The 26,409-nt window shown below is 36.9% G+C and overlaps 1 protein-coding gene across 8 annotated transcripts in view; it reads left to right on the forward strand.

Moving 5' to 3' along the window:
- The window catches only part of CSGALNACT1 (chondroitin sulfate N-acetylgalactosaminyltransferase 1), a 426,592-nt gene extending 414,003 nt beyond the window's left edge, over positions 1–12,589 (forward strand). For all 8 annotated transcript variants that reach the window (XM_074209074.1, XM_074209073.1, XM_074209070.1 and 5 more), the window contains 2 exons: positions 7,675–7,756; positions 10,690–12,589. In XM_074209074.1, the coding sequence (XP_074065175.1) occupies positions 7,675–7,756; positions 10,690–10,979 (372 nt within the window). In that variant the 3' untranslated portion in view covers positions 10,980–12,589. The remainder of the gene's footprint in view (positions 1–7,674; positions 7,757–10,689) is intronic.
- The last annotated feature ends 13,820 nt before the right edge of the window (positions 12,590–26,409 follow it).

The following is a 26,409-nucleotide window of genomic DNA, read 5'->3' on the forward strand; positions in this document are numbered from 1 at the left end:
TAGGTATATACACATTTGTTTGTGTGTATGTGTGTATATCTATGTATGTGTAAAGTCACTGATTGTAGCATTCCTTCTTGGTTATCTGCTTTATTAATTATTTGATGCACCCCTAATGAGGATGTCCATTTTCTAGTTCCTAGTACTCTAGGAAGATCATTGAATATTTTCTAATAAAGGCTTTCAGAGTTCTTATCAAATCTTATTTTGACATATTTTGAATATATCAAGTGATTTTTTTTTTGTCATCATGGCTGCTGTTGGTCCTGAAATGGCTGGAGATTTTGAATGATGGCAAATAATATTGAGAAGAGTATTGCAACCACAAACAAAAGTAATAATTTGCTTTAAAAAAACTCAAATGACCATTTTCTTCATTATTGAACAGCTCAAAAGCTTAAAGACATATGATCTATCCAGAATCTTTTCTTTTTCTTGCCTCCTTAGGATGCTTTTGAGATGGTCATGGTATATTTCTTCTTTTGTTATCAAAGCAGAAATAATAATAAGAATAATAGCTAACATTTTTATAGCCCTTTGAGGTTTGTAAAACATTTTATAAATAATATCTCATTTTAACCTCAAAACAATACTGGGAAAAGGGCACTACTATTATCTTCCTTTTATTGTTGAGGAAATGAAAACAAAGAGTAGATGATTTGTCCAGGATTATACAGTTTGTGAATATCAGATTTATTCTCAGGTTTTCCTGACTCCAGGTCTAGTACTCTATTAATTACACCAACTCATTGCCTCAGAAAATACTCTCTTCCATTTTTATTTTAAGTTCTATGTGACTACATATAATGTGCTATTTATATAGAAACAGAATTGTGTTTAACCCAAAGGGAAGATCTGGGTGCAATGGTGAAAATTAACATAGTATAAGAGAGAACTTTATAATGACTGGAAGTATTCAAGCAAAGCTTGACTGCCACAAGTAGCAAGTTCTAAAGATGGTTAGGCTAGATAGCCTTTTAAGTCCCTTTTAACTTGGAGATTTTGTAATTCAATAATATTCCTTTATATTTGTTACCCTCAAAAGTCCCCATATTTGAGGATCCTAGGATCCCAGGGATCATTATTGTCTTTTTAGATTAGATTAGATTAGATAGATAGATAGATAGATAGATAGATAGATAGATAGATGATAGAGTGATCATGATAATTGATTGATACAAATAGTTTATGATAGCGATATATATATATATATATATATATATATATATATATAGAGAGAGAGAGAGAGAGAGAGAGAGAGAGAGAGAGATACAGAAAAGCATTTATTGAATAGCCCTAGTACAGATATATTTGATCATAGAAGAATGGTTAAGATATCACTTTCCAATTTGATTGGCTCTTTAGAAAAATATCACTCAATTAGTGCTATGGGATTATTTCCCTCAAAATAAGAAAAAGGTCATATCCTTTGACACTTGAAAAGGCAATGCAGAGAAAGATCTTGGGTGAACAGAAAGGTTCCTGCTTTTGATGATCAGTTGATCTTTTTTAAAAAAAAATTTAAAAACATGAAAAATCATTCATTTTCTCTTCCTCTCACTTCCTTGTCCCCATGGGGGAAAGAAAGAAAAAACAATATCCCTTGAAACAAATATGCATATTTGATCAAACAAAATAAATTTCTATCTTGATGATGTCTAAAATGTGGCATTCAATATCTCAAATCTTCTTTGTGAGGAGGTGGGTGGCTTATTTCCAGAATCAATCATCTGTAACTTTATAGTTGGTCCCTTTATTAACCAGAGTTCCTAAGTCCTTTAAATTTGTTTATTGTCATCATAAATATTTCTCCTGCTTCTGCTCACATCATTCAATCATTTCAACAAGTCTTTTCTGGTTCTTCTGAAATTATTTTTTTTATGATTTCTTCTACCCTGTTTGAGTTGGGTAGTGCTGCCAACTCTCCAAAAATGAAAAGAAAAAAAAAAGAAAAGATTTAGCTTCAGTTCATCTTTGCTTGATCAAATATACAGATTTGTTTCAAAGATTTTGTCTTTCTTTTTTTCTCATGGGGGCAGAGAAGTGAGAGGAAGAGAAAATAAATTATTTTCAATTTTTTAAAAGTTTTTTTTAAAAGATCAATTGATCAGGGGCAGCTAGATGGCACAGTGGATAGAGTACCGGCCCTGGAGTCATGAGTACCTGAGTTCAAATGTGGCCTCAGATGCTTAATAACTAGCTGTGTGGCCTTGGGCAAGCCACCTAACCCCATTGCCTTGCAAAAAGTTAAAAAAAAAAAGATCAATTGATCAGTAAAAGCAGGAACCTTATTGTTCTACTACCTTCATACATCAAAACTTATTCATCCATTCTCCAAATGATGGCCACACTCCTCTATTTTCCATATGCTTGCTATAATAAAAGGTACTGTTATAAATATTTTTGTCCATGTAGTTCCATTTATTCTCTGAGCCTCAGTTTCTTCATCTGTAAAAAATGAAGGAGTCGAATTCTGTGGCTTCTAAGGCTCTTTCCAACTCTAAATATATAATCCTACTATATTACTATACTTAAAACTATATATAAAATCATGTTATTATAATCATCCCAGGAGGATGAATTTATTCCTATTTATGTATTATTGCTAGATAACCCTCCTTCTATTCCTTAGAGGTACTTAGTTGGGTATGTATCCAAGGGTGAGCATTGACATCAGCTCAGACTACACAGACCATTTACCTCTGTCTCTTAGAATCCTTAGCTTCTTCCAAGCTTATATAATGTGCAATCTCCTTATGGAAAACCTTTTAATATTCTGTGTTCTTGGCCAATCAGTGACAATTATCTCTATACATATGACACACATTTCTATCTCTCTATTCTCCTTGCTATTGAATTGTGACAAACTTACTCTTGATCTAAATCCCTTCTACAGCCCCACCCCCACCAGCCCTGTCTCCATTTGACTTATCTTCATTATTGCTGCCAAAATTGACTTCCTGCCTAAGTCTTTATTATGCTATTCATCTCCCTGAAGCCCTATATGGGTTCCCTTGGTATTATAGATCAAGTACATGACAATTTCTATATGATTCACAGCTCTTCATCAGGTGGCTTAGATTACATCCATGTCCAATGCCATATCCTCCTTAGACTACCCCATCTGTGAATGCTTAGAAATCTTATTTTTACTCTTAGCCCATTCTGTCTCTGTTTCTCCTTATATTTGTCTTAGCTTCTCTTATTCCAAGTAAGTGCTTATTCTAACAAGTCCATCACTAAAATAGTTTGTAAAATCTCATCTCCTCCATGAAGTCTTTATAGACTGATTAGAGCTGAGAGCATTGTTCCACTTTGTTCAGTAAGGACAGAGAATTCTGTATTCCCTCTTCTACCTTTATCCAAAAAAGCACACTCTTAGCACCCATCACTAAAAGACATTTATCCCCCAGTCATACCTTAGTATTAATTTTGGACCTGGTATATTTCATTAAGCTCCTATCCTTGAGTCCTTTTTTGTGTGTCTGCTTGAATTCTGTTTGTCCTCATTTGTGAGAACCCAGATGAAAAATGCTTTCATCTAGCTCTAAAAACTTGTTTATAAAACTGGTGGGGGAAAATAAAATAACAATCATTTTTTCCAACCAAACAAAAAAATAAACACATTAAAATTAGACCAAATAATGGTACCAAATTAATAAAACTTTATTTTTCTGACAATTTATTAATGGTGACTCTATTAATAAACATTTCTGTATTCTGAACAGAATAAAAACATTTTTAAAAAACTTGTTAATAGCAATGAGCATTGTATATAATCATTTATATTAGACTTAATGGAAAACATGGAAGATATAACCATTCTTTAACATATTAAAAAAAGAGTATAAGGTTCTTGGAGGCAGGAATTTTTTTAACCTTTCTTTATATCCTCAGATCTTAACACAGTGTCTGGCATATCATGGATGCTTATTAAATACTTTTTTACTTAAAACACACCACTGTATGATAAAGTAAAACTTTTCCTATGGTTGGTAGGACAGGCAGTGTTCATCATTGTCTTTTGAAGTTTTAGCCAATTAAGAAATAATACAATGTAGAAAGATGGAATGAAGAAGAAAAAATGCAAAGCATATCCTTTACTGACCATAATGCAGTAAAAGTTATAGTTAAGAAAGGACCTTTAAAGAAAGTATTAAAAATTAATTGGAAAGGATGCAAAGTAAAAGCATGGACTTGTCTGAGCTCTTCTGAATTCCCTCCAAACAACTTTAAAATAATGTCTCAAAACAAATACTAGATCCATAGAACCAACAAAAGGATGAAATGAAATACTTTTCCAGCCCAAGACAACTTAGAAAGTCATGAAAATTCATGAATACAAAATTCTTTTCTCCCTCTATACTACTTTACTTGGTGATCTCATAAGCTCCCATGTATTTAATTATCATTTCTATACTGAGAATTCCCTAATCTACCTTTCTTTCCTCTGCTGAACTCCAGTCTCTCAACTCCAGCTGCCTTTCAGATATCTTGAACTGGATATCCAATTATCACATCTTGGAATTCATTGTCTTTCCTTCTAAACCCTCTTCTCCTGGGGAGGAGTCCTGTATTCCTCACTATCTCTTAACCTTCCATATCCAAACATTTGCCAAAGCCTGTTCATTTTACTTTGAAGAATTTCTTGAATGCTCCCCCAGTTTGGACCCTCATGACCTCACACCTTGATTACTTCAATACCCTGCTAGTGGGTCTGTCTCCCTCAACTATCTCCCCATTCCAATCCTTCTTCCATTCAACTACTAAAAGTGATTTTCCTATAATATAGACCGTATCATGTCATTCCCTACTCAGAAAACTCTAGTGGCTTCCATTTGCCTCCAGGAACCAATACAAAATGGTCCATTTGACATTCAAAGCCTTTCATAACCTTACCCTGTCCTGCCTTTCTATTCTCCTCATATCTTACTCCCTGATATATATTTTTGGATTTATGATACTGGCCTCCTTTCTGTTCTACCAAAAAAAGACATTTTATCTCTCAACTCCAGAAATTTTCTCTACCTGGAAAATTTTTCTTTCTTCACTTCACCCACTGGTTTCCTTTAAGTCCCAATTAAAATACCAATTTCCATAGGAAACCTTCCCAAGTCCTCTTAATTCCAATGCTTTCTGTATTTTATTTATTCCTTATTGCTTGTATATATTTGCTTGCATGTTCTGTCTCCCATTAGATTGTAAGCTCCTTGAGGGCAGGAACTGTCTTCTGCCTCTTTTTTCCCCCCTATCCTATGCCCAGAATAATCTAGCCATTGCTCAGAGGGGCTGAATCAATTTGTGATTCAGCAATGTGGGAGCAATGAACTGTATCTCTTCACATCAAGAAACAATTTGGGAACAAGAAGACCAAGACCTATGTGACACAAGTCAATAAAGTGATCTGGGCATCAAGAAGCCCAGAAAATGATAAATTTAATTACTTATTGCCATAGCTCAGACTACTGACTATCAACCAGAACAATTTCAGCACATAGCTCCTAAGTTAGTTCACCTTTCAGTCTGACTGTATTTTAAGCTCCAAAAAAAGCCAAGTCAAGGTGATAGCATTTCATCCTGCCTCCTTTTTAAACCAGAGAATTGACTGGGCAGGTGGACAAAACATTAAGCTAAGAGTTGGAATTGAATGATTTTTCATTCCTCAGTACAGCTGGGTATATACCAAGGAACTCCAAAATGGCATCTCTCCAGGACTTCCTGCATTTAAGAATTTTTCTAGTTGGTGCTAATTTGATTTGCCTGCCACATTGGAGATGTTGTATAACAATTCTTTGTTCCAAAGTCAAGTGACATCATCCTGGAGACTGGCCACTGGAGACAACCTTTGCCAACAGAGCCTTCCTTTCCTGAAGATTTGTCTTCTCCCTTAACCAAAGCACAATAATGGTGCAGGATGCAACTTGAAGTGTAAATAATATTCACATCTGTTTCTAGATAATTCTGAAACTGAGAGATAATACATTAGGGAATAGAAAGCAAAAGCTAATGTAAGCAAGCAGCCCTTGTTACCTAGTTGTATCTCAACACATATTGAGAACTAGAAAAGATTGTAGCAGTCTTGGAGTCTAACCTCCATCATTTTATAACCAAAGAATTGTGGCCCAGAGATGTGATGTGTCTCAGGCCTCTCTTCAAGGCAGTGCTAAAATAAAGCATAACTTGGCTATTTCTGCAGAACACTGAAGGGCATTCCCTTATATCACAAAACAGAGCTGGACAAAGGCAGGCGGTCACCCTGCTAACAGATGCTGCTTCGTCTTGTTGGATGGCCTATGCTGACTGTGTATTGGCACAATGCAACGCTGTTGGAACAGCCTAGCATGAAATAGTTTTGAGATGAATAGGCTCCATATGCATTTGGAACTCTGACTTAAACTGCTCTTTTCTTAACACCAAGGGGGAAGTGCTCCTCTGCTCCCACTCTTTCTGGTGGGCAGTACTGGAGGGTCATGCCTCAGGGAGCTTCCTTGTCTCTGAGTTGTTCTCCATCCTTTCCCTTGATTTTATAAGTCTTTCCTAACTCCCTGCCATGCTCTTATGCTCTTTCACTGGCTGTTAAGTCTGAAGTAAAGGTAGCTTTTCTACCAGATTGTTTAGTTGCCCCAAACTTGTGCGCTCTCTCTCTCTCCCCCCCCTCTCTCTCTTTATTTCTTTCTCTCTCCCTTCTCTTCTTTCTCTTCTGTTCTCTCTGTTTCTCTTTGTTCCCCCATGCTCATACCTTCAGTCAGATGAAATACCATGTGAAGTATTCCACAAACTTTAATAAACTCTATAAATACTAGCTATTGTTCACTGCAACATGTAATTATGCAGGTCACTCTGTTAGATTCTGATTATAAAGGTAAAGATGAAAAATAGCCTCCATCCTATTACTTTTTTTCTTTACAAGGGCTCTCTTTGTCCTTACTGCCTTCAGTTCATAAAGTATTATGTCCCATGTTTGTTTTATATATATATATATATATATATATATATATATATATATGGTATGTGTATATACATATATATACATATATGTGTATATATTTATACTTAATCAGAGGATGAAAAATATATAAGCCTATACAATAAAGAAACACAAGATAATTTGAGAAGAGAACATCAGCAACTGGTAAGACCAAGAAAGGCTTTCTATAAGAGACATTTAAGCTGAATTTGGAAGGTAGATTTAGATTCTGTGAGGGAAGGATGTGGAGGAAGGGACAGCCTATGGAAAGACCTAGAAGTGGGATATTGGATACTAGTTTCAGGGAACAGCACATAGGTTAATTTAACTATAATGTAGAGCTCATAAAGAAGAACAATATAAAATAAGTATGGAAAGACAGACTGGAACCAGATTGTGAAGGGTTTTAAAATGCAGAAAAACTGGAGGCAATAGGGAACCAATAAAGAATCTCGACTTTAGGATTTGAAGCTATTGTTTCCAAAAGTTAAACAGTACTGTTTCAGCTGGAGCAGTTTTACTATATCCTTAACTGAAAAGACAGATAATTTGCCCTTATTTGTGTACAGGAGGATGGGTAGATTGTTCAAAGTAAGATGGAAACCATATTTAGTGTACCATTCTCATAGGTCTATGAATAGCACTTTTTCCCCCCCAGCCAAACCTCCCCTTTCCCAACCCTACTCAAATATGTGCTCTCCTTTCAGGTTATAAAAAAGGAAACTGGATTTTGGAGAGACTTTGGATTTGGAATGACTTGTCAGTATCGATCAGATTTCATCAATATAGGTAAGAAAAAACTATCTTAGCAAATTCTGCTTCCGCACTGCCACCCAGAGGTCATTATTGTATTTTATTGTAGTGGAAGAGAATGAAAGAAATGTGATCAAAATGCCATGGAGATTGAAAGCCGTGTTTGTTCCAGTGCTGATTTTAAGTATTTTCCTGAAAATAGAGCTCAGAGAAAAGAACACAAAACAAAATAAAATAAAGAAAGGAAAGACAAAAATAATCTCATGTTTCCAAGTTTATTTATCTACCCTTTTGAGGTTTCAGACATAATTAAACACTATGTCTTTTACATACAAAGATGATGTTACTTAATTTCTACATGAATTTAGCTGACTCCAGCAGCAGGTTGGATTAGCTCTAATTTCCCATTACCTTTCTCCACCAATCTCCCTGTCTTCCTAACCCACACTTCTTCCTAACCCACACTCAAACTCAACTACCTTGCAGATCAAGATCATATCTCCAAGCATGTAGAACTTTAAAGCCATGAACACATGAGATTGAATGGATTTTAGACACTATATAATGCAATCTGTTCATTTTAGAGAATAAAACTGAGTCCCAGGAAGGGGAAAGTTAATTTCTCAAAGTAAGGAGTAAATTACTGGCAAAACTTGAACTCTAGCCCAATTTAGTAATCTTTATATTGTATTGAATTATATGGCCATTTTTGGAGCCATTGACAATCCCAGATTATCATAACATTTTAGAAGTGCCATATATGTATATTACACTTTTTAGAAGCAAATCATTTAGTAGTACAAATTCCAATTTACATGTGTATTCAGCTTGGATTTACATTATAAGTCAATAGACATTTTTCATTTTTCTTTTCTAAGGCAAGGGATACCTCTAGTTGATGAAAGTGATGGGTTCATCAAGGAAGGAAGATGTTTCTGTTAAATGTGAGGGCTATTATGACTTGAATATTTATTTTCTGAAATTTTCTTGTCTTAGTCTCCAACTTGTAATTCTGTAATTTTTTTCTTTACAAGGACTCTTTCTTTGTCCTTAGTGCCTTCAGTTCACAAAGTGCTATGTCACATATTTGTTACACACATATGTATGTATGTGTATATAAAATCTATATATGTAGATATACATCTATTGGTATGTATAGATGCACAAAAATATGAGTGAAGGGTAGAGAAGAGAAAACTTTGAATTGAAATAAAATAAAGTTGAATTTTAAAAAAAATCATAAAGTTCAACTCAATCTTTTGAAGGTTTATAATCTATAGAATTGAATTTGGAGTAAGGAGACCCTTCTTCATATCTTAGCTCCATAATTTGTTAGTTGTATGTCTTGGAGAAGACATATAATGCTACTAATGGTTGGTGTGAGGTAAGTGCTAAGTAATAATAGTAATAATTCTTATTTGTATAGTACTTTAAATTTTTATTAAAAAAAACAACAAGGGCAACTTCCTAAAGTCTCAAACCATTATCTGTGTTAGGAGGAGGAGGGCAAATCCAGAGGATGCCAGTAAGGGTAATAAATATACAATTGCAGTAGCTATGAAGGTCTAGCATCTAGTCTCTCATAATGCTGATTGGGTCAACACAGAAGCCACCATGATGAAACTGCTGCTGTTTATGTAAGAAAAACACAGGCCTCGTCAAATATAAAGATATCAAAGACAAGGCTGTGGGTGAATATATTAAGAGACTTATTAGCATCCTGAAATCAAAGGTCAATGCCAAGCAGTAATATCTATACCATATCAGTTTTAATGTGTTTTCAGAATTATTTAATAAAAAATATTTGAGGAAGATTTGTAAGGTTCTAATAGAGGAAAAAGGTACTGCAACAAAAATCAGTACATCAATACTGGTAACAGATTTGGGAAGTATCCTAAAAATATCTGTATAACACAAATATATATGTACATATATATTTATGTTATATAGATTTTTTAGGATATATATATATATATATATATAAATACATACACACACACATACACAAAACAAGCAGATATCACTTTTCTGAGTAATAGTAAATTCTAACAACTAGTACCTGCCAATGGATTTGTTAAATATAATTGGAAGTAATCTACCTCCTGATAGAGCCTATGAAACAACTCACATACAAGAATGGAGTCTAACTTGCTCCATGAGTGGTATATGTATTTGTGTACTTCATAAGCATTTTAATATGTCCTTCCTTCCTTCCTCCCATCCATTCATCCACAATAGCAAAGGAAAGCCACATGATATTTTTACATGAGAATTTTGTTCTGAAGGATTCAGGATGTAAAGAAGGCTACAATTTTCTCAGCAGAAGCTTGTTGAAACCATAGCATTGTCAAGCAGGAGAGTCAGCATAGCTAAATGAAAAGACAGAGGACCTGGGTTCAAATCCAACCTCTGATTTTTATTACCTGTGTGATCTTGGGCAAGTCACTTAACATCTCTAAAGGATTTTTTTTTTTGCAAGGCGAACGGGGTTAAGGGGCTTGCCCAAGGCCACACAGCTAGGTAATTAGTGTCTGAGACCGGATTTGAACCCAGGTACTCCTGACTACAGGGCTGGTGCTTTATCCACTGTGCCACCTAGCCGCCCCTACTTAACATCTCTAGCCTTGTTTTCTCGTCTGTAAAATGAGGGGCAAAGTTTTATCTATCTGACCTCTGATAAGACCTTCCAGCTCTTAATTATATGAACTTCTATTGTCCTCAGTGATAAAATGAAGCAATTTAGACTACATGAACTCCAAGTTCCTTCCGGCTCTAAATTTTTGCCTTTTGCTCCTCAATCAGCCAGATTTAAGGACAGAAATGTCCTTAAAAACTGAAACTTTAATTCATCTAACAGGTAGTCCTCAGAATTCTAGAAGATATAGACAAGAACAAAGATTCTAAAATAGGTGAAAATGTGTATGACAATAGTGAATGACGTGATTTCATGGTTCTTTCCCTTATGGCAGGTGGGTTTGACCTGGACATCAAAGGCTGGGGAGGGGAAGACGTACACCTCTACCGCAAATACCTACATAGTAACCTCATTGTAGTTCGGACTCCTGTGCGGGGGCTTTTCCACCTTTGGCATGAGAAGCAGTGTGTGGATGAGCTGACCCCTGAACAGTATAAGATGTGCATGCAATCCAAGGCCATGAATGAAGCATCACACGGGCAGCTGGGGATGCTGGTCTTCAGGCATGAGATTGAGGCTCATCTACGCAAACAGAAACAGAAGACGAGCAGCCAAAAGACATGACCTCCTTCTGGAGGTGTTTTTCTTCTCTTGGAGATTTATGGACACAGTCCCTGTTGCCTGTTGAGAAGAGGCTTTAATGAAAGATGGGGGGAAAAAGCATCTCATAGACCAGGAGTTAGGGGAAAATGACTATAACCTCTCTGCCTGCACAAAGCTTAATAAGCCTCCATTAATTTCCCCAATTCACTTGGCGGTGTCTGACAAAGGCAGAGATGATTATGAGGAATGTTCTGATTGCTTATTGTGGATCGATTTCAGCAAGATGAGAGCTATTGTTTTCTGAGCACCTTGAGACATAAACGGATGAAGGCTAGTGTCTTTAACTTAGACTGAGAGGCAATCACATTTATTTCTAAAGGAAGGAACATCTCAGTCTAAACTCTTAAGTCTCTCAAATGCTGTGAGATCTAAAGGGTGGTGGGTGGTGGGTGGTTGGGGTAGGGGTTATGGCATTTGGAACTTTTTGCTTTCACTAATCAAAACCAAAATGAACCAAAAATTAAAAGCCATACACATATATTTTTATCATTTTCATATAAGATTAACCAGAATTAATCTGTCCATCTGTTTGGTAGTAATTCTTAACTATCTCCATTTATTTTTTTTAAAAGTGCACTTTTTTTTGCTTGTGATTTATATTCTGCTTATTTAAATGTCAATTTGCAAGCCTTACTGAGAGAGCACAACTTCCTGTACATTTTTGTGGTGTTTTTTTTCAGAAGACATTTTTAGATGCATTATGTGAATATTCAAAAGTTCATAGCGTACAACTCAAGAACTACGTGAGAGCAGATGCCGAAGGATGGATGCATCCTGTCAAGCAGGCACTGAACTCAAAACAGTTTAATAATGTGAAATGCACAGCTTGGGGCTATTGATAAGCAAGAGACATATTGATATGGCTATCTGGAAAGTACTCCTGAAAGAAAGAAACTTAATACTGGAAAGGAAGAAAAAGATTTTTCACCTTTATAGAAAGGAGGGGAAAAATCTGTCAATCAAGGCTGGTTATTTCTTGATACATTTTAAACTCTTTGTACACATTTCTCCTCAGGAAAACTGGGGACCACTTCAAATAAACCAAAGCAAGCTGTGTGAACCAAACAAGCTCTTTTCAAAGCAGGGTGCTCTTCCTGGCTTCTGGCCTTCTTGAGTTAAAGTGCAGAAAAAAAATATATTTTTGTGAATAATCGATGGATTTGTCTCAAGGAACAGAACCAATTCTTGTGCATCCTCTCATCCCAAGTCCCTCTGGATATAGGCAAAAAAGCCCTTTTTTTCATCAGCAGTTTTTCACCTTGGTTATCGGGATACTTCTGGAAATCATGTCTTCTGTTTCAAATTATTTTAATATGACAAGTGTTGCATAGTTTCTATATCTCATTTTAAATTAGCCAACAATGGATGCATGGGCCAAGTTACTGATTTGTTTCCCTGCCTTCTGTTTGCCCACCATGAACTCATGGCTGAAAAACTTAATGTTCATTTAAGCTGATGTTGTGTAAATCATGAATTGTAATGGTCTGTACCAGTAGTTTGTAACAATTTAAATAAAAACCCAATACATGAATGTTAATGGCATTGGACAGCTAATAAAAAAAAGACTTGCATTGATGCTACGTGGTCATAATATATGATTTGGGCCTCCCTTTTGATGGAGGAGAGCATGAGTGAAATTTTGTTGATAGGAAAAAAAACTTGATAAATGTCTAATTTAAATTTAATATTGGCCTTAACAGTATTCTTTACAATGAATTTCAATATTGACTTTCCTCATAAGTAGGCTATATTTGTTGACTCAAGTTGCCCAGCAGGTGGATGGGTTCATGATAGTCCCACATTTTCTTTTTCAACTTACCTTATCACTCAGAAAACAACTGACCAAGGTGATGGCTCTCTGATCCACATGAGAATAGAACCCATGATCTTGACCTCAATATGCTTCCCCTTGTTAACCATATTTATTAGTCACTCATTTAGTCATGGTCCATAAGATGCCCAAAATGTGTTTCAGGTTTGATTTTGTACATAAGAAGTTAAAAAGGGAAGTAGGAAAGGTGGTACCCAATTAGGGGTACTTATTAAAGTTATATTGAAAAAAGCATTTGACTTTTAAATATTCAAAAAAGAATAGATCACACCAAAGCATAAGCATAGCAACTACTCAAGAAAGTCTTCTAGCTCTTGGAGGCCCATGAGAGAAGGAAAGCTTCCAGAATACATGGCAAAGGTATTTCTGGGAGTTGTTAGCCTGGAGTGAATAAGAGAAGAGCTTTTTTGCAAAATTAGAGTGAGGGGTAAGATTTTATATAGGTTTGTAATTTGATGCCCTAGACAAATGGTCAAATCATATCATGTGTACTTTGTTCACTTTGGGGCACCCTATTATTTCCATTATTTTTATTGTTTCTATTGTGTCTGCCTCTTCATGACCCCATTTGGGGTTTTCTTTCCAGTTTGACATTTTGTTCTTTAGCTCATTTTACAGTTGAGGAAACTGAGGCAAACGGGGTTAAGTGGTTTGTCCAGAGTCACAAAGCTAGTGTCTAAGACCAGATATGCATTCAGGTCTTTCTAACTCCAGACCCAGTGCTCTATCCACTGCACCATTTAGTTACCACACCATAATTTAGTAAAGACATTGATAAGCCAGTGCACTTCCAAAGGGGACAACTAGGATGTTAGCAGTCTTTGAATATATAACATAAAAGAGCAGCTAGGTGGCGCAGTGGATAGAGCACCAGCCCTGGAGTCAGGAGTACCTGAGTTCAAATCCGACCTCAGACACTTAATAATGACCTAGCTGTGTGGCCTTGGGCAAGCCCCTTAACCCCATTGCCTTGCAAAAAAAAAAAAGAAAAAAGAAGGGAAAAAAGCACACAAAAACATAAAAGGACCAATTGAAGGAATTGAGAATGTTTGCTTAAAGAAGACAAAACTCAGGAGGAACAAATATAACATAGCAGTCCTTATGGATTAGATTTTCTTCTGTTTGACCCTAAAGGACAGAACCAGGAGCTACCAAATAGGTTTTTTCCCTGCCCTACTGAACAGGTTATTTTTCCATTATTGTAGGACAATACAGGTGGCACCATGGTGCATAAAGTTTTGGGCCTAAAGTCAGAAAGACTTATCTTCCTGAGTTCAAATCCAATCTCTGACATTTATTAGCTGTGAAACCCTGGGCAATCCACTTAATCCTGCTTGTCTCAATTTCCTCATCTGTAAAATGGACTGGAGAAGGAAATTGCAAACCACTCCAGTATTTTTGCCAAGAAAACTCCAAGAGTTGGACATGACCAAAATAACTGAAACAACAACAAAGGAACTTTCCAAGATTATATGTTTCTTTTACTGTGAGAGAAATGAGTCTCTTGGATACTACACAGGTGGTACAAACCTAAACAGCTATTTCTCCTAGGTATTCTCTGGGAAGGAGGAGAATGACTGCTTTTTCATATGAGCATGTGCTACTCAGACTCAAATTACCATCAACTCCATATGGACTGTGACTGGGCAGGTTTTCTCCTGCAACAAAGGAACAGCGATTTCACAGCACTCATGGGGAGAATCAAGTCCAGTAGCTTATAACATTTAACAATACCTCTACACACAGTCTGATTTTAAACATAATGACTGAAGTCATGTAGACATAAAGTAGAATTCAGAGATGTTACTAAGAAAATATAAATTTGAAGTATAATTATTTTGGCTAAGACCATGGAAACAAGGAAAAACATTTTTGCTGTGAGCGTAATGAAAAATCTAGGTACAACTGTTTATATTCATTGCTTCAACTTCCTTTCTTGTTTCTCAGTTCTTGACAATTTAACTAATGACTTCATCCATCAACTGAAACTTTTCTCCTAAGTTATATCATGACTTTTCATCAAGCCTGTCTTCTTGGTCATGGGCTTGGTTTGCTTAGTCAACTCTATACTGTCCTCTACTCTCAAACCTCTTATTTCTTTTTTTATATTTTTATGGGTTGTTTTTGCAAGGCAATGGGGTTAAGTGACTTGCCCAAGGCCACACAGCTAGGTCATTATTAAGTGTCTGAGGCCGGATTTGAACTCAGGTACTCCTGACGCCAGGGCCAGTGCTCTATCCACTGTGCAACCTAGCTGCCCCAAATCTCTTATTTCTTTAGCCTAGAAATTCTCAAGCCTTGACAAACTCCAGTCTTGGATTACTATCACCATCTTTTTTCTACCATTCCTACTCATATAATGTTGAGCAGAGCTGGTAAATAGACATGATGTCTTGATCTCTTATAAATTTATGGGTTTTTTTTATCTCAATCGACTCTTTCTTCATAAGGCAATCTTTTTATTCCTTTCTAATTTAATCTTTATCCCATTTAACACAGAGTATCCAAACCTTGCTTTGGTCTCATCTATACCATCCCATCCCCACACACACACTTACCCTCTCATCAGAAAATCTTTTTTTTTCATCCATTAGAATGTGAGTTCCTTGAGGGTAGGGACTATTTTTATCTTTCTTTGCAGTCTTAGCATTTAGTACTGTCTTTTTTCATTGATTGATACCTTATAAAGAAAATCAGTCATTTGCTTTGAGTTTACTCTTCTCCCTTTCTTCTCAATTTAAAACTGCTTAACAAGATCTCTCACCTCAAGGCTAAACCATCTGCCTGTCTCCTTGACCAGTCCCTTCTTTTCTCCAGGAGATTGCCTCCACTCTCTCTCTAATTTTCAACCTCTTCTTATTTATTCATGGTTTTCTTTTGGCCACAAACATATTTATCTCTCTAATCTTTGAGAAAAATTGATTCTCTAATTCCTGCAAGCTATGACCCTGTGTCTCCTTCTTTCACTGTCAAACTCTTTGAAAAAGCTACATTTAGATTTGTTGCTTACACTTCTCAATCCTCAATAATCTGTCTTTCGTCATCACTCATCACCTAGCTGAAACTACCCTTCTTACTTCATCAAACAGCTGTTCCCAAGTTAACGGTCATCCTTTATTGACAAATCTAAAGGCCTTTTCTTTGCCTTCCTTCTTCAGTTAACCATCTTCTCTGTCTAGATATTCTTCCCTCTCTGGCCTCATTCTATCTTTCCATCTTTGCAGAATGTTACACCTGTCTTCGTACTCTTATCCAGCTAAATGGGCCCTCATCCTGTTCCTCCTGCACACAACATTTCATCTTCCAACTTGGTGTCTTCGCCTTGGCTGTCACCCATGCCTTTCAGTACAAACATCACCCACTCACCTGAGATATTTCCTGGTTCCCTCAACTTTTAGTGCCTTCTTCACCAAAGTTACCTCGTATTTTCTTTGCATATATATGTACCTATACCTGTGTATATTATCTTTCTAAATAGAATATAAGTTCTATGAGGATAGAAGTTATAGTTTTGTCAATGTATCCTCAGTACTTAGTATAGATGTTGTTATTTAGTTGTTCAGTCATATCTGACTCTTCAGGCCCCCATGAACCATTGATTTTGAACAAGTCAATTAATGCTCTTTGCCTCAGTTTCTTCATCTGTAAATGAACTAGAGAAGAAAATGGCAAACCATTCCAGTGTCTTTGCCAAGAAAACCCAAAATGAGGTCATAAAGAGTTATATACAACTGAAAAATTATTCAAAAATATCAAATAAACATTTATTCCCTTTCTTCTCTTTATCTCCCATTGCCTGTCAGATGAAGTATGAAGTCTAGTATTCAAGGTGCTCCACAATTTGGCCTAAATTTATTTAACCCATTTCATATTATTCTGCTTCAGAATCTACCTCCCCTTTTTTTCAGTTCAAAAAATATCTATTAAATACCAGCCACCCACAAGGCCTTATGCTGGTATCTGGGGGTAAAGGGAAAAAACGAAGAACATACATGTATGTATGTGTATATATATATATATATATATATGTACATATACATAGCCTTGATTTTACCTCTCAGGCCAATTCTTTCATATATTGCAATACATTCATTCCCCACTGCCTGAGACCCTCCTTAAATTACTATGCTTTTATCAAATGGTGTCCCTGCTGTAGCCCTCTGTAAATAGTACATGCCTCGAGTAAAGGGATCATTGTAGGATTGTCCTTGCATTTCCAGCAGCATGAGCAGTTGTCCTTGAACTTGGGGGCCAGCAGTTTTAATTCTCTGGAGACCTTGGTGTTCCATGACTCACTATCTGTGATATGATTCTATCATATGATTCTATCATATCTATCAGATAAGACACAGAAGTTTTATTGATGCCAACTAAAACTTTATGTGTGTGGGGGGGGGAGGGGGGGATTTAGGGGTGGGAAGGTGCACATTGGGATTATTCAAAAGTGGTGAATTAACAGGAAAAAGCTGGTTCAGCTTCTCTCTTCCTACTGTTCAACTTGAGACCCAGCTCATTGTTAAATATCTTTTTATGTTAAAGCCAAAATGGAACTAGCTGCTCCTGCTTTCATAATTTTTCATGTCATCCCCCATGCTTAGGGAGGATTCCTCCAATATTTCTAGATGATTTCACCATCCCTTCCTTTAAAGCTCAGATGTTACCTCTGAAGCCTTTCCTGACCCCTCAGCTGGCAGTAATTATCCCCTCCACTAAGGCCGAAAGATGTGAAATGACTACCCCCAGAGTACCATAGGTAGTTAGTGACAGCCAGGATTTTAATCTAGGTCTTCTGTTTATAAATCTGGCATTCTTCTATACTTCCTATAGTCTGTTTAATCATTTCAGTTGTGTCTGACTCTTTGTAATCCTATTTTGGGAGGTTTTCTTTGCAGACATAGTAGAATGGCTTGCCATTTCCTTTTTAAATTTTTTTTATGGATATTTTATTTTTCCAAATACATGCTATGAAAGTTTGTCAACATTCATTCATATGCATACATATATTTTTAAGTTACAAAATTTCCTTCCACCCCCCCTCCCCTCAAATATGAATAGTCAGGTTAATATTGTACATATACTTTGTGTTAAACATGTTTAGAAATTAGTCATTTCAGTATGAGGAATTAGGATTAAGGGAAAGGTATACAGAACAGATATTTTTAATATAATTTTTTTATGTAGTGTTCATCAGATTCTGAAGGGTTCTTTTGTTATTTTTTGTTTTGTTTTGTTTTTCTTCCTTTGGATGGGAATAACATTGTCCATAGCCAGTCTAATAGCGTTGTTCTAGCTCTCTCTGAACTACTGAGAGCAGCTGCATTCATCAGGGATGGTCATCTCACAGTGTTGTTGTTAATATGTACATTATTCTCTTGATTCTGCTCCCTTTGCTCAGCATCAGATCCTGTAATTCATTCTGTGCTTCTCTAGAATCCAACCATTTGTGGTTTCTTATAGAGCAGTAGTATTCCATAATATTCATTTACCATAACTTGTTTAACCTTCCCCCAACTGATAAGCATTCCTTCAATTTCCAGGCTTGTCATTTCCTAATCCAGCTCATTTTACAGATGAGGAAACTGAGGCAAACAGGATTAAGTAACTTGCTGAGAGTCATACAGTTAATGTCTGAGGCCAGATTTTGAACTCATCAAGTCCAGTGATCCAATGTGTCTTCTAGCTGTAATCTTTACTATGCTTATTGTATATATGTACCTTCCAAACTGTACTGCATGATAAACTCCCCAAGACAGGGATTATGACTTACCCACCTGTGTGTCACCCATAGTACCTTACACCTAGTAGCAATTTAATAAATATGTGTTGAATTAATTGTCTGGGCCCTGACCAGCTCAGAATTAATATAAATAGCAATTATTTCTCCCCTCCCAAATGGATATTTTTTCTTTACAGAAGTCAATCTTTGCTCCTTCTTTTTCTAACTTGCCTTAATCACTGAATAAAGGTTGCCTCAGTCAGTAGGACTGATCTGGTCCTGTTTAGACCTAAACCTATATTAAAGGAAAGAAGGGGAAACCAAGGACCATCCTAGCCCCTAGAAATTAATATGTTCAAATCTGATGCCACTTTCCTCTTGAGGGATTACTTTATTTTTTCCCTTTACTCCCAGACATCTTCCTTCCTGAGCTATCTCTAGTCATGAGTACCTATGTGCTAAATAAACCTACCTACTTGACCAGATTTCTGTCCCCCCCCCAAACAGTTCTTTCTTTTTAATAAGCATCTAGGTGATTCCTTGGGGACATACTAACTCCCTACCCTGACCACTTAAGCAGCTCTTGTATGGAACTTTGGTCATCCCCTCTTTGGTAGCTCATGGAAATGACTGGACTGTGAACAATAAAATATTAACCAATGACAGTCCCAAAGTTACACATTGGTAGACTGTTGTTGAACCTAGTTCCATAACTTGAAACAGAAAAAAGTATGTTTTATAAGAGGTGAGATCATAGAATCATAGATTTTTCCCCCTGCCTTGAACGCTATCCCTCCTCTGCATCCATCAGGGATGATCATCTCATAGTGTTGTTAATATGTACATTTTTCTCTTGGTTCTGCTTCCTTCACTCAGGTATCTCTGAAAAACTTCAGTAATTGATTGTGAGACATGAGAAAGTCTGGTATAGTACCAACTGGTATGGCGTGCTCACATCAAAGAAGGTGCCATATTCTATGAACAAAGAAGAATTGTAGAAACACAAAGGAGACATGGGTAGCACAAATCCAGAGCCACTTCCACTCTAAATGTTCCAACAGACCACTTGTGCCCTCCAAACTCCTATTGGTAGCCTGAACACACACTAATCTGACTCCAACTTTTGATGTAGTTGATCTTCTTTGAAAACAAAGGACAAACAACAGTGCTTCTGTACGATCTTTCAAGTATCAGTTAATTTCATCTACTGAAAAAAAGCCTTTCCTAGGAGACTACTTACCCTCAATTTATCCTGTTTATATATAGGTGTATTGTTTTCTTTCCCATTAAACTGGGCAGAGATCCTGACTTGTGCTTAACAAATATGTCTTATTTGGTTTTGGTGAGACAATTGGGGTTGAGTGACTTGCCCAAAGTCACACAACTAATAAATACCAAGTGTCTAAGGTCAGATTTGAACTCAGATCCTCTTGACTTCAGGGCCAGTGCTCTATCTATTGCACTACCTAGCTACTCCTTAATAAATGTCTTTTGAATTTACTTGGAAAGAACCTTGAGACCATCAAGTCCAAATCCGCCCCCCCCCCCGTTTTACCAATAAGAAAATTGTGCTTGAAAGAAGTTAAGTGACTTGATTCAGGGTCAAACACCTAGAAGTATGGAAGAGAGATTTGTATCCAGGTCTTAAGTTAGGAAGACTCATCTTCTTAAAATCTGGCTTCACTTACTAGCTGTGTGACCCTAGACAAGTCACTTAACTCAGTTTGTCTCAGTTTCCTCAGCTCTAAAATTATTAGAGAAGGAAATGGCAAACCACTCTAGTATTTCTGCCAAGAAAATTCCACAAAAGCTTGTGAAGAGTCAGACATAACTGAACAACTTTTCCTCATATCATGCTACCTATCAAGATCAAAGAGGCTTGTTTTTTAAAAAATCATATCATTTTCTAAGAATTTCTAGGTAATACTATTAACACTAGTAATACTGGAAGGGACCTCAGGACTTATTATCTATGTAATATAATTTATTATATATTTAATACAATTTATTTAATACCATCATTTCATTTTCAGATTGAGGAAATTGAGGTCAACAGAGATTACCCCAAATCCCAAAGATTAGAAATATCAAAACTGGAATTTGAACCTAGATCTTCCAACTCTAAATTCAGGATTTTTCCTACTTTGCCACACAATTCTCTAGAAGGAGCATTTGGGACAATTTTGTGTGTGTGACATATAAATATGAAATGCCTCTCTGTGCATCTGTGAAGCAACATAGCATAAGAGAAAGAGTCCTAGATTTGGAGCCAACTAACCTTGGCCCTCTAACCATGGCTCTAAGATTTGCTTTCCTATGTGAACACTTGATCAAGTGACTTAATCAATCTGAGTCATTTGTAAATTAAAGGGATGAATCTATATGGTCTCTGGGATCTCTTAGCTTTAAATCCTATGACTCTTATTCTAATTAGGTTTCTATTCAGTCCTGAAGATGCTTCTCCTGGCATAGTCTGTAGAAACCCTGCATCTACCAAAATAAATCACCTGAAAGCAACCATTGTGATACTAGTGGTTTAAATTTTGCTCTTTTTTAGTCATTTGCTTTTTTGTTTTTTCATTATAACACAGTAGATTCTGCCCGTGGATTTCCTTAAGTCACTACTTTTGAGCACTTAACCATATTATATCTTCAAACTGCTTCTGAGAAATGAGTTAAGTACCAGAAGAATATAAGTTTATTATTGTTTGAATAAAAGTACTGAGGGGAGCAGGAAGGCACTATGACTTCAGGGGTACCCAATCTTGGGATAGAGTGATGCATAAGGATGTTATTTGATGATTGTGAAGAAAAGGTTGTACTGCAGGGGAGGGGAGGGAGAAGAAAATGTGCTGTCTTCCATACCCACTAGATCCAGAGAGTCTCCCATGGTGATCTAATACCAGGTAAACTATTCTTGCTCCCTCTCTCAGCCCCATGGAAAACTTATACTCTTTTACTCATCACAAATACCAATTTAAATACAATTTTAAAAAATGCATGCTCTTAATTGTTTATCAATTTTTTTTCTGTCTTTTTGTGAGGCAGTGGGGTTAAGTGACTTGCCCAAGATCACACAGCTAGTATCAAGTGTCTGAGACTGGATTTGAACTCATGTCCTCCTGATTCTAGGGCTAGTGCTCTATCTATTATGCCACCTAGCTGCCCCCCAGTTCAATTGAATTTTTTTTAAAAAGGGTTTAGTCTGTTTAAATTTTTCTATTGATTATTCATCTGTTTATTTAACCAAAGAATGGCTATTAACCACCCATTTTGTGTAAAACACTGTATCTAGTACTTCTTGGTTATCAGCATAAAATTTAAAAATAATTATTTAAAGAAGTCCTTGAGTAAAGTTCTATTGTCTCACTACGATATCTATACTGTCAGTGCATGATCTGAGTACTTTACATTCTGGACCTGGAACTTGTATATCGGTCCTCCCCAAATTAGTATCATTAAATTTGGAGGGGCTCATCACCAGAGGTTTGGTGCTGAGTGATAAAATTTCTTCATTCATGAGGAGATGATCTAGTAAGGTAATGAATTCTCATCTGTTTCTGCCAAGGAGTACCCATCCTATCAAAATTGTGGCTCTTGTAAGTATCTGAAGAAGCAGGCTCTTGTATAATATCTCATTCAACCATATTATATAGCAGGGTGTTGATTAAGAATGATTCTTCTTTCTTGAACTTCTCATTGTCCCAGAGATTACCCCAGGAGTTAAATAGTCGCAAGACACACTCATATCAACAACAGCCATCATTTTCCTACTGTAAAGTAAAATGCTACAGGTGCTTCCTGGGATTTTTGATCCAGACTCTGGGAAGATTTCATCTAGCTTTTCAACTAAAGAAGGGAAAGCGCTGGCTAAAACTAGAACCAAGGGTGGCATATTGTCCCTCCCTTGACAAATTCACCTCACATAGTCATCAACACATTGAACTCTGGCTGACAGAGCAGTTCTTTGAGGGACAATATTGGCTGGCCAGGCTTTGGGATGGACCTTTCTGTCAACAAGAAGCAGTGACAATCCCACAGTTAAACTCTAAAATTACTCAACCTGTAAATCAGCTTGCCAAATACCAGCTCCTAGATTGAGGATTGGAGCCACCAAATTGAGGGTTGTCACAACCTAACCTAAGAGAAACATGGCCCCATGCTCCATTCAATCCAGAACCAGAGTGAGTCGTTTCTGTTCAGCGAGAAACTGGCTAATTGAAGGTGAGATTCATCACTCAATTAGTTGGTTCTTTGTCCTCTGAGGGTCTTGCTCAAATTTCATCTCATCCCCTGTGGTACATTAGAGAACCTTAGAACCTAAGAATACTTAATGGGATCTGTTGCTTAGCTGAGTCAAGATAAAAGGTTATGGGTCAGTCATCTTCAGTTAGGGAGTGGGAAAAGATAAAGTCTATCTTCACTGAACCAAATGCTAGTTATCTATAAAAACAGTGCTAATTGTCAGAAAAATCTTTATGTTTATCATTCTAACTGTCCATTTCTCCTGGTGGTCTCCATATGAGTGGGCTATACTTATCAAGCACTGCTTCCAAATGAGAGTTAACTTAATTTTTCTTACTCTAGCATTTGTTAACCTTGCCTTCCAGATTCCAATAGATCATTGTATCAGCTTTAAAACAGTTCTTTTGATGTATATTCTCTATATACTCAAATATATATTTTAAAATGGAAAATCTTTGTGGACAGAGATCATTTCTCTTTTATCTTTTTATCTTCAGAGCTAGCACATAACAATCACTTATTAAATGGTGATTGATCAATTCGATTATGACTGCTGGGTCTAATCCATCTCATACCAGAGGCAGAAGTCCAGTAATACATGGGGATTATGTTGTATGGAAGGGCAAGTTTGTCTTGGTGGTGACCTCAAAAAATTAGGACAACTCAAGCTCTTAACTGTTTTAGAAAAATTAAGATTTCATAATGGAAACTTTTAGAACTGAAGATTGTATACTAGTTGTACTGTGAGGCTATAGAACCTCTGATGTATTGGCCCAAGGTCCTCTGGTGCTTGGGAATTTGAGCTATTTTAAAATATCAAGTTGCTAAATGAAAGGTACATTTCCTTTCCCTCATAGGATCATAGTTTGAGAATGTTGGTGGGACCTCTGAAGTTACCTGTTCTTCTACCCTACAATTTACAGATGAAGGAAATGCAAAGCCTAGATTATGGAATAGAAAAGGCCTAGAGATAAAGAGTGACTTGTAAGGGTGACAGTAAACTTTCTGCCCAATGAATGTCTGAAAAATTCAGATCCCCTGAGTCACTCTGAAAAGTAAGGCTTGCAAAAAGGGTACAAGCCTCTGCTTCTCTAGGATTTGAACATGAATTCCTCAGGATCCCTCCCAGGCTCTCTCAATCCCTCCTCTTCAAACATGTGTCCTACTTGACCAAGATAAAAATCCTATGAAAACCCACTGGGCTTTATAATTTGAGGCCCTCCATTGGATCTGGTTCCATCTTCTCTGATTTCCCTTTGATATTTTTTTTTTTGAGGAAATGACCATTTTACTTAGAAAATTAATTCAAGCATCTACTATGTGGTAGATGAATACAGCAATTACCCAATATATAAAGGTCCCAATTAATGAGAATGAGGAGTCCCTTGTAGGGGTCATATATATTTGAATTTGCACTATTTGAGGTTTTCATTATATAAAGTATGGTCATTTATTCTAGCATACTGAAAGTATGTAGTGTGACATAAAAGAGACAAGAAAAGGCTTTTGCAATGAAGTAGAAGAGGGGGAGGTGTGGGGGAGTACGAGAGCAAGCCTTTACTCTCATTGGAAGTGGCTCAGGAAGGAAATACACACTCAGTTGGGTATAGAAATGTATTTTACCCCAGAGGAAAATAGAAGTGGAGACAGGAAGGGGAGGTGAAGGTGTAGGTGACAGAAGAGAGGGAAGATCGTGGGAGAGATAAGTCAAAAGAAGAGAAAGAATAGAATAAATGGAGATGGGGGGTATATGATGGAGGGAAATACAGCTATCAATAGTATCTCTGGGGGGGAATTAGTGAAGTTGCTTCTCTGAAGGACTTATGATCAAGAATTCTATCCATCCCATAGACAGCTGATGATGTCTGAATACAGACTGAAGCATATTTTGTCTTTTTTTTCCTATATTTAATATTTATTTATTCTCATTTTGTACAAATGTTTTTTATACATTGATAAAATATTCTTGGGGCAGCTAGGTGGCGCAGTGGACAAAGCACCAGCCCTGGAGTCAGGAGTACCTGGGTTCAAATCCGGTTTCAGACACTTGATAATTACCTAGCTGTGTGGCCTTTGGCAAGCCACTTAACCCCATTTGCCTTGCAAAAACTAAAAAAAAAATATTCTTGTTTAAGAGTAAACAAATTACCCCCTCCCCCAAAAAAATATAGACTTGCTTGAGCGATAAAGTAAAGGGGAGAGAAAAAATTAAAATTAAAAAAATAATAGTTATAATTGTAGGTATGGCCAGGTGGTACAATGGACAGAGCACCGCCCTGGAGCCAGGAGCACCCGAGCCCATATCTGGCCCCGTACACCCAACAATCACCCAGCCGTGTGACATGCAAGCCACCCTAAACCCACTGCCCTGCAAAAACCAAAAAAAGAAAAAAAAAGACCTAAAATAAAATAAAATAGTAATAATAGTAGGGGTGGCTGGGTGGTGGACAGAGCATTGGCCCTTGAGCCAGGAGCACCCGGGTCCAAATCTGGTCTCAGACACCCAACAATCACCCTGCTATGCGGCCCCAGGCAGGCCACCCAGCCCCATTTGCCCTGCACCCCCCCCCAAAATAATAATAATAATAATAATAATAATAATAATAATAATAATAATAATAATAATAATAATAAATGTGCTTCAGTCTTTGTTCCAACACCAACAACTCTGTCATGGGTGGATCACATTCTTTATGATAAGTCCATCACAAAAGTTACTTCCATATTTTTCCACCGTTGCCATCGCTGATCACAACTCCCTCATTTCATATTTCTCCACTACCATGTACTATATTTTCTCTCTTCTTTCACTCTGACTCTGATGTAGGGTAGCTGAGTGGTGCAGCAGACAGATCCCTGGCCCTGGGGCCAAGAGACGCAGAGCCCCCATACCACTTCTTAAGCCCAGCATCCACCTGGCCCTATGGTCCTGGACAGGCCGTCCAATCCTAGCCCCTTGCAAGAAATAAAAAAGAAAATGTGTTATATCTGACCGCTCTCCCCCCATGGTCCATCCTCTCCTCCATCACTCATATTCCCCCTTCCCCTTGCCCCACCCTCCTTCTTACTCCAGATGTCTATACCCCATTGAGTATATGCGCTGTTTCCTCTCCTAGCCACCTTTGATGAGAGCAAAGGTTCCCTCATTCCCCCTTGCCTTCCCCCCCTTCCATGTCATTGCAATAGCTCATTGTAATAAAGAAAAATCTTATTATATGAAATATCTTGGCCTATTCCCCCTCTCCTTTTTCTTTCTCCCATTACATTTCTCTTTTTTCTATTGACACCATTTTTACATCATATTTTATCTTCAAATTCAGCTTTCTCCTGTGCTTCAACTATAAAAGCTCCCTCTACCTACTCTATTAACTGAGAAAGTTCATATGAGTATTATCAGTGTCATTTTTCTATGCAGGAATAGATGCAGTTCATCATCATTAAGTCCCTCATATTTTCCCCTTCTCCTCCAATCTCTATGCTTCATCTGAGTCCTGTATCTGAAGATCAAACCTTCTGTTCAGCTCTGGCCATTCCAAAAGGAACCTTTGAAATTCCCCTGGTTCATTGAAAGTCCATCTTTTTCCCTGGAAGAAGACAGT

The sequence above is a fragment of the Macrotis lagotis genome, chromosome 1 (assembly GCF_037893015.1).
Source record: "Macrotis lagotis isolate mMagLag1 chromosome 1, bilby.v1.9.chrom.fasta, whole genome shotgun sequence".
Taxonomy (NCBI): Eukaryota; Metazoa; Chordata; class Mammalia; order Peramelemorphia; family Peramelidae; genus Macrotis; species Macrotis lagotis.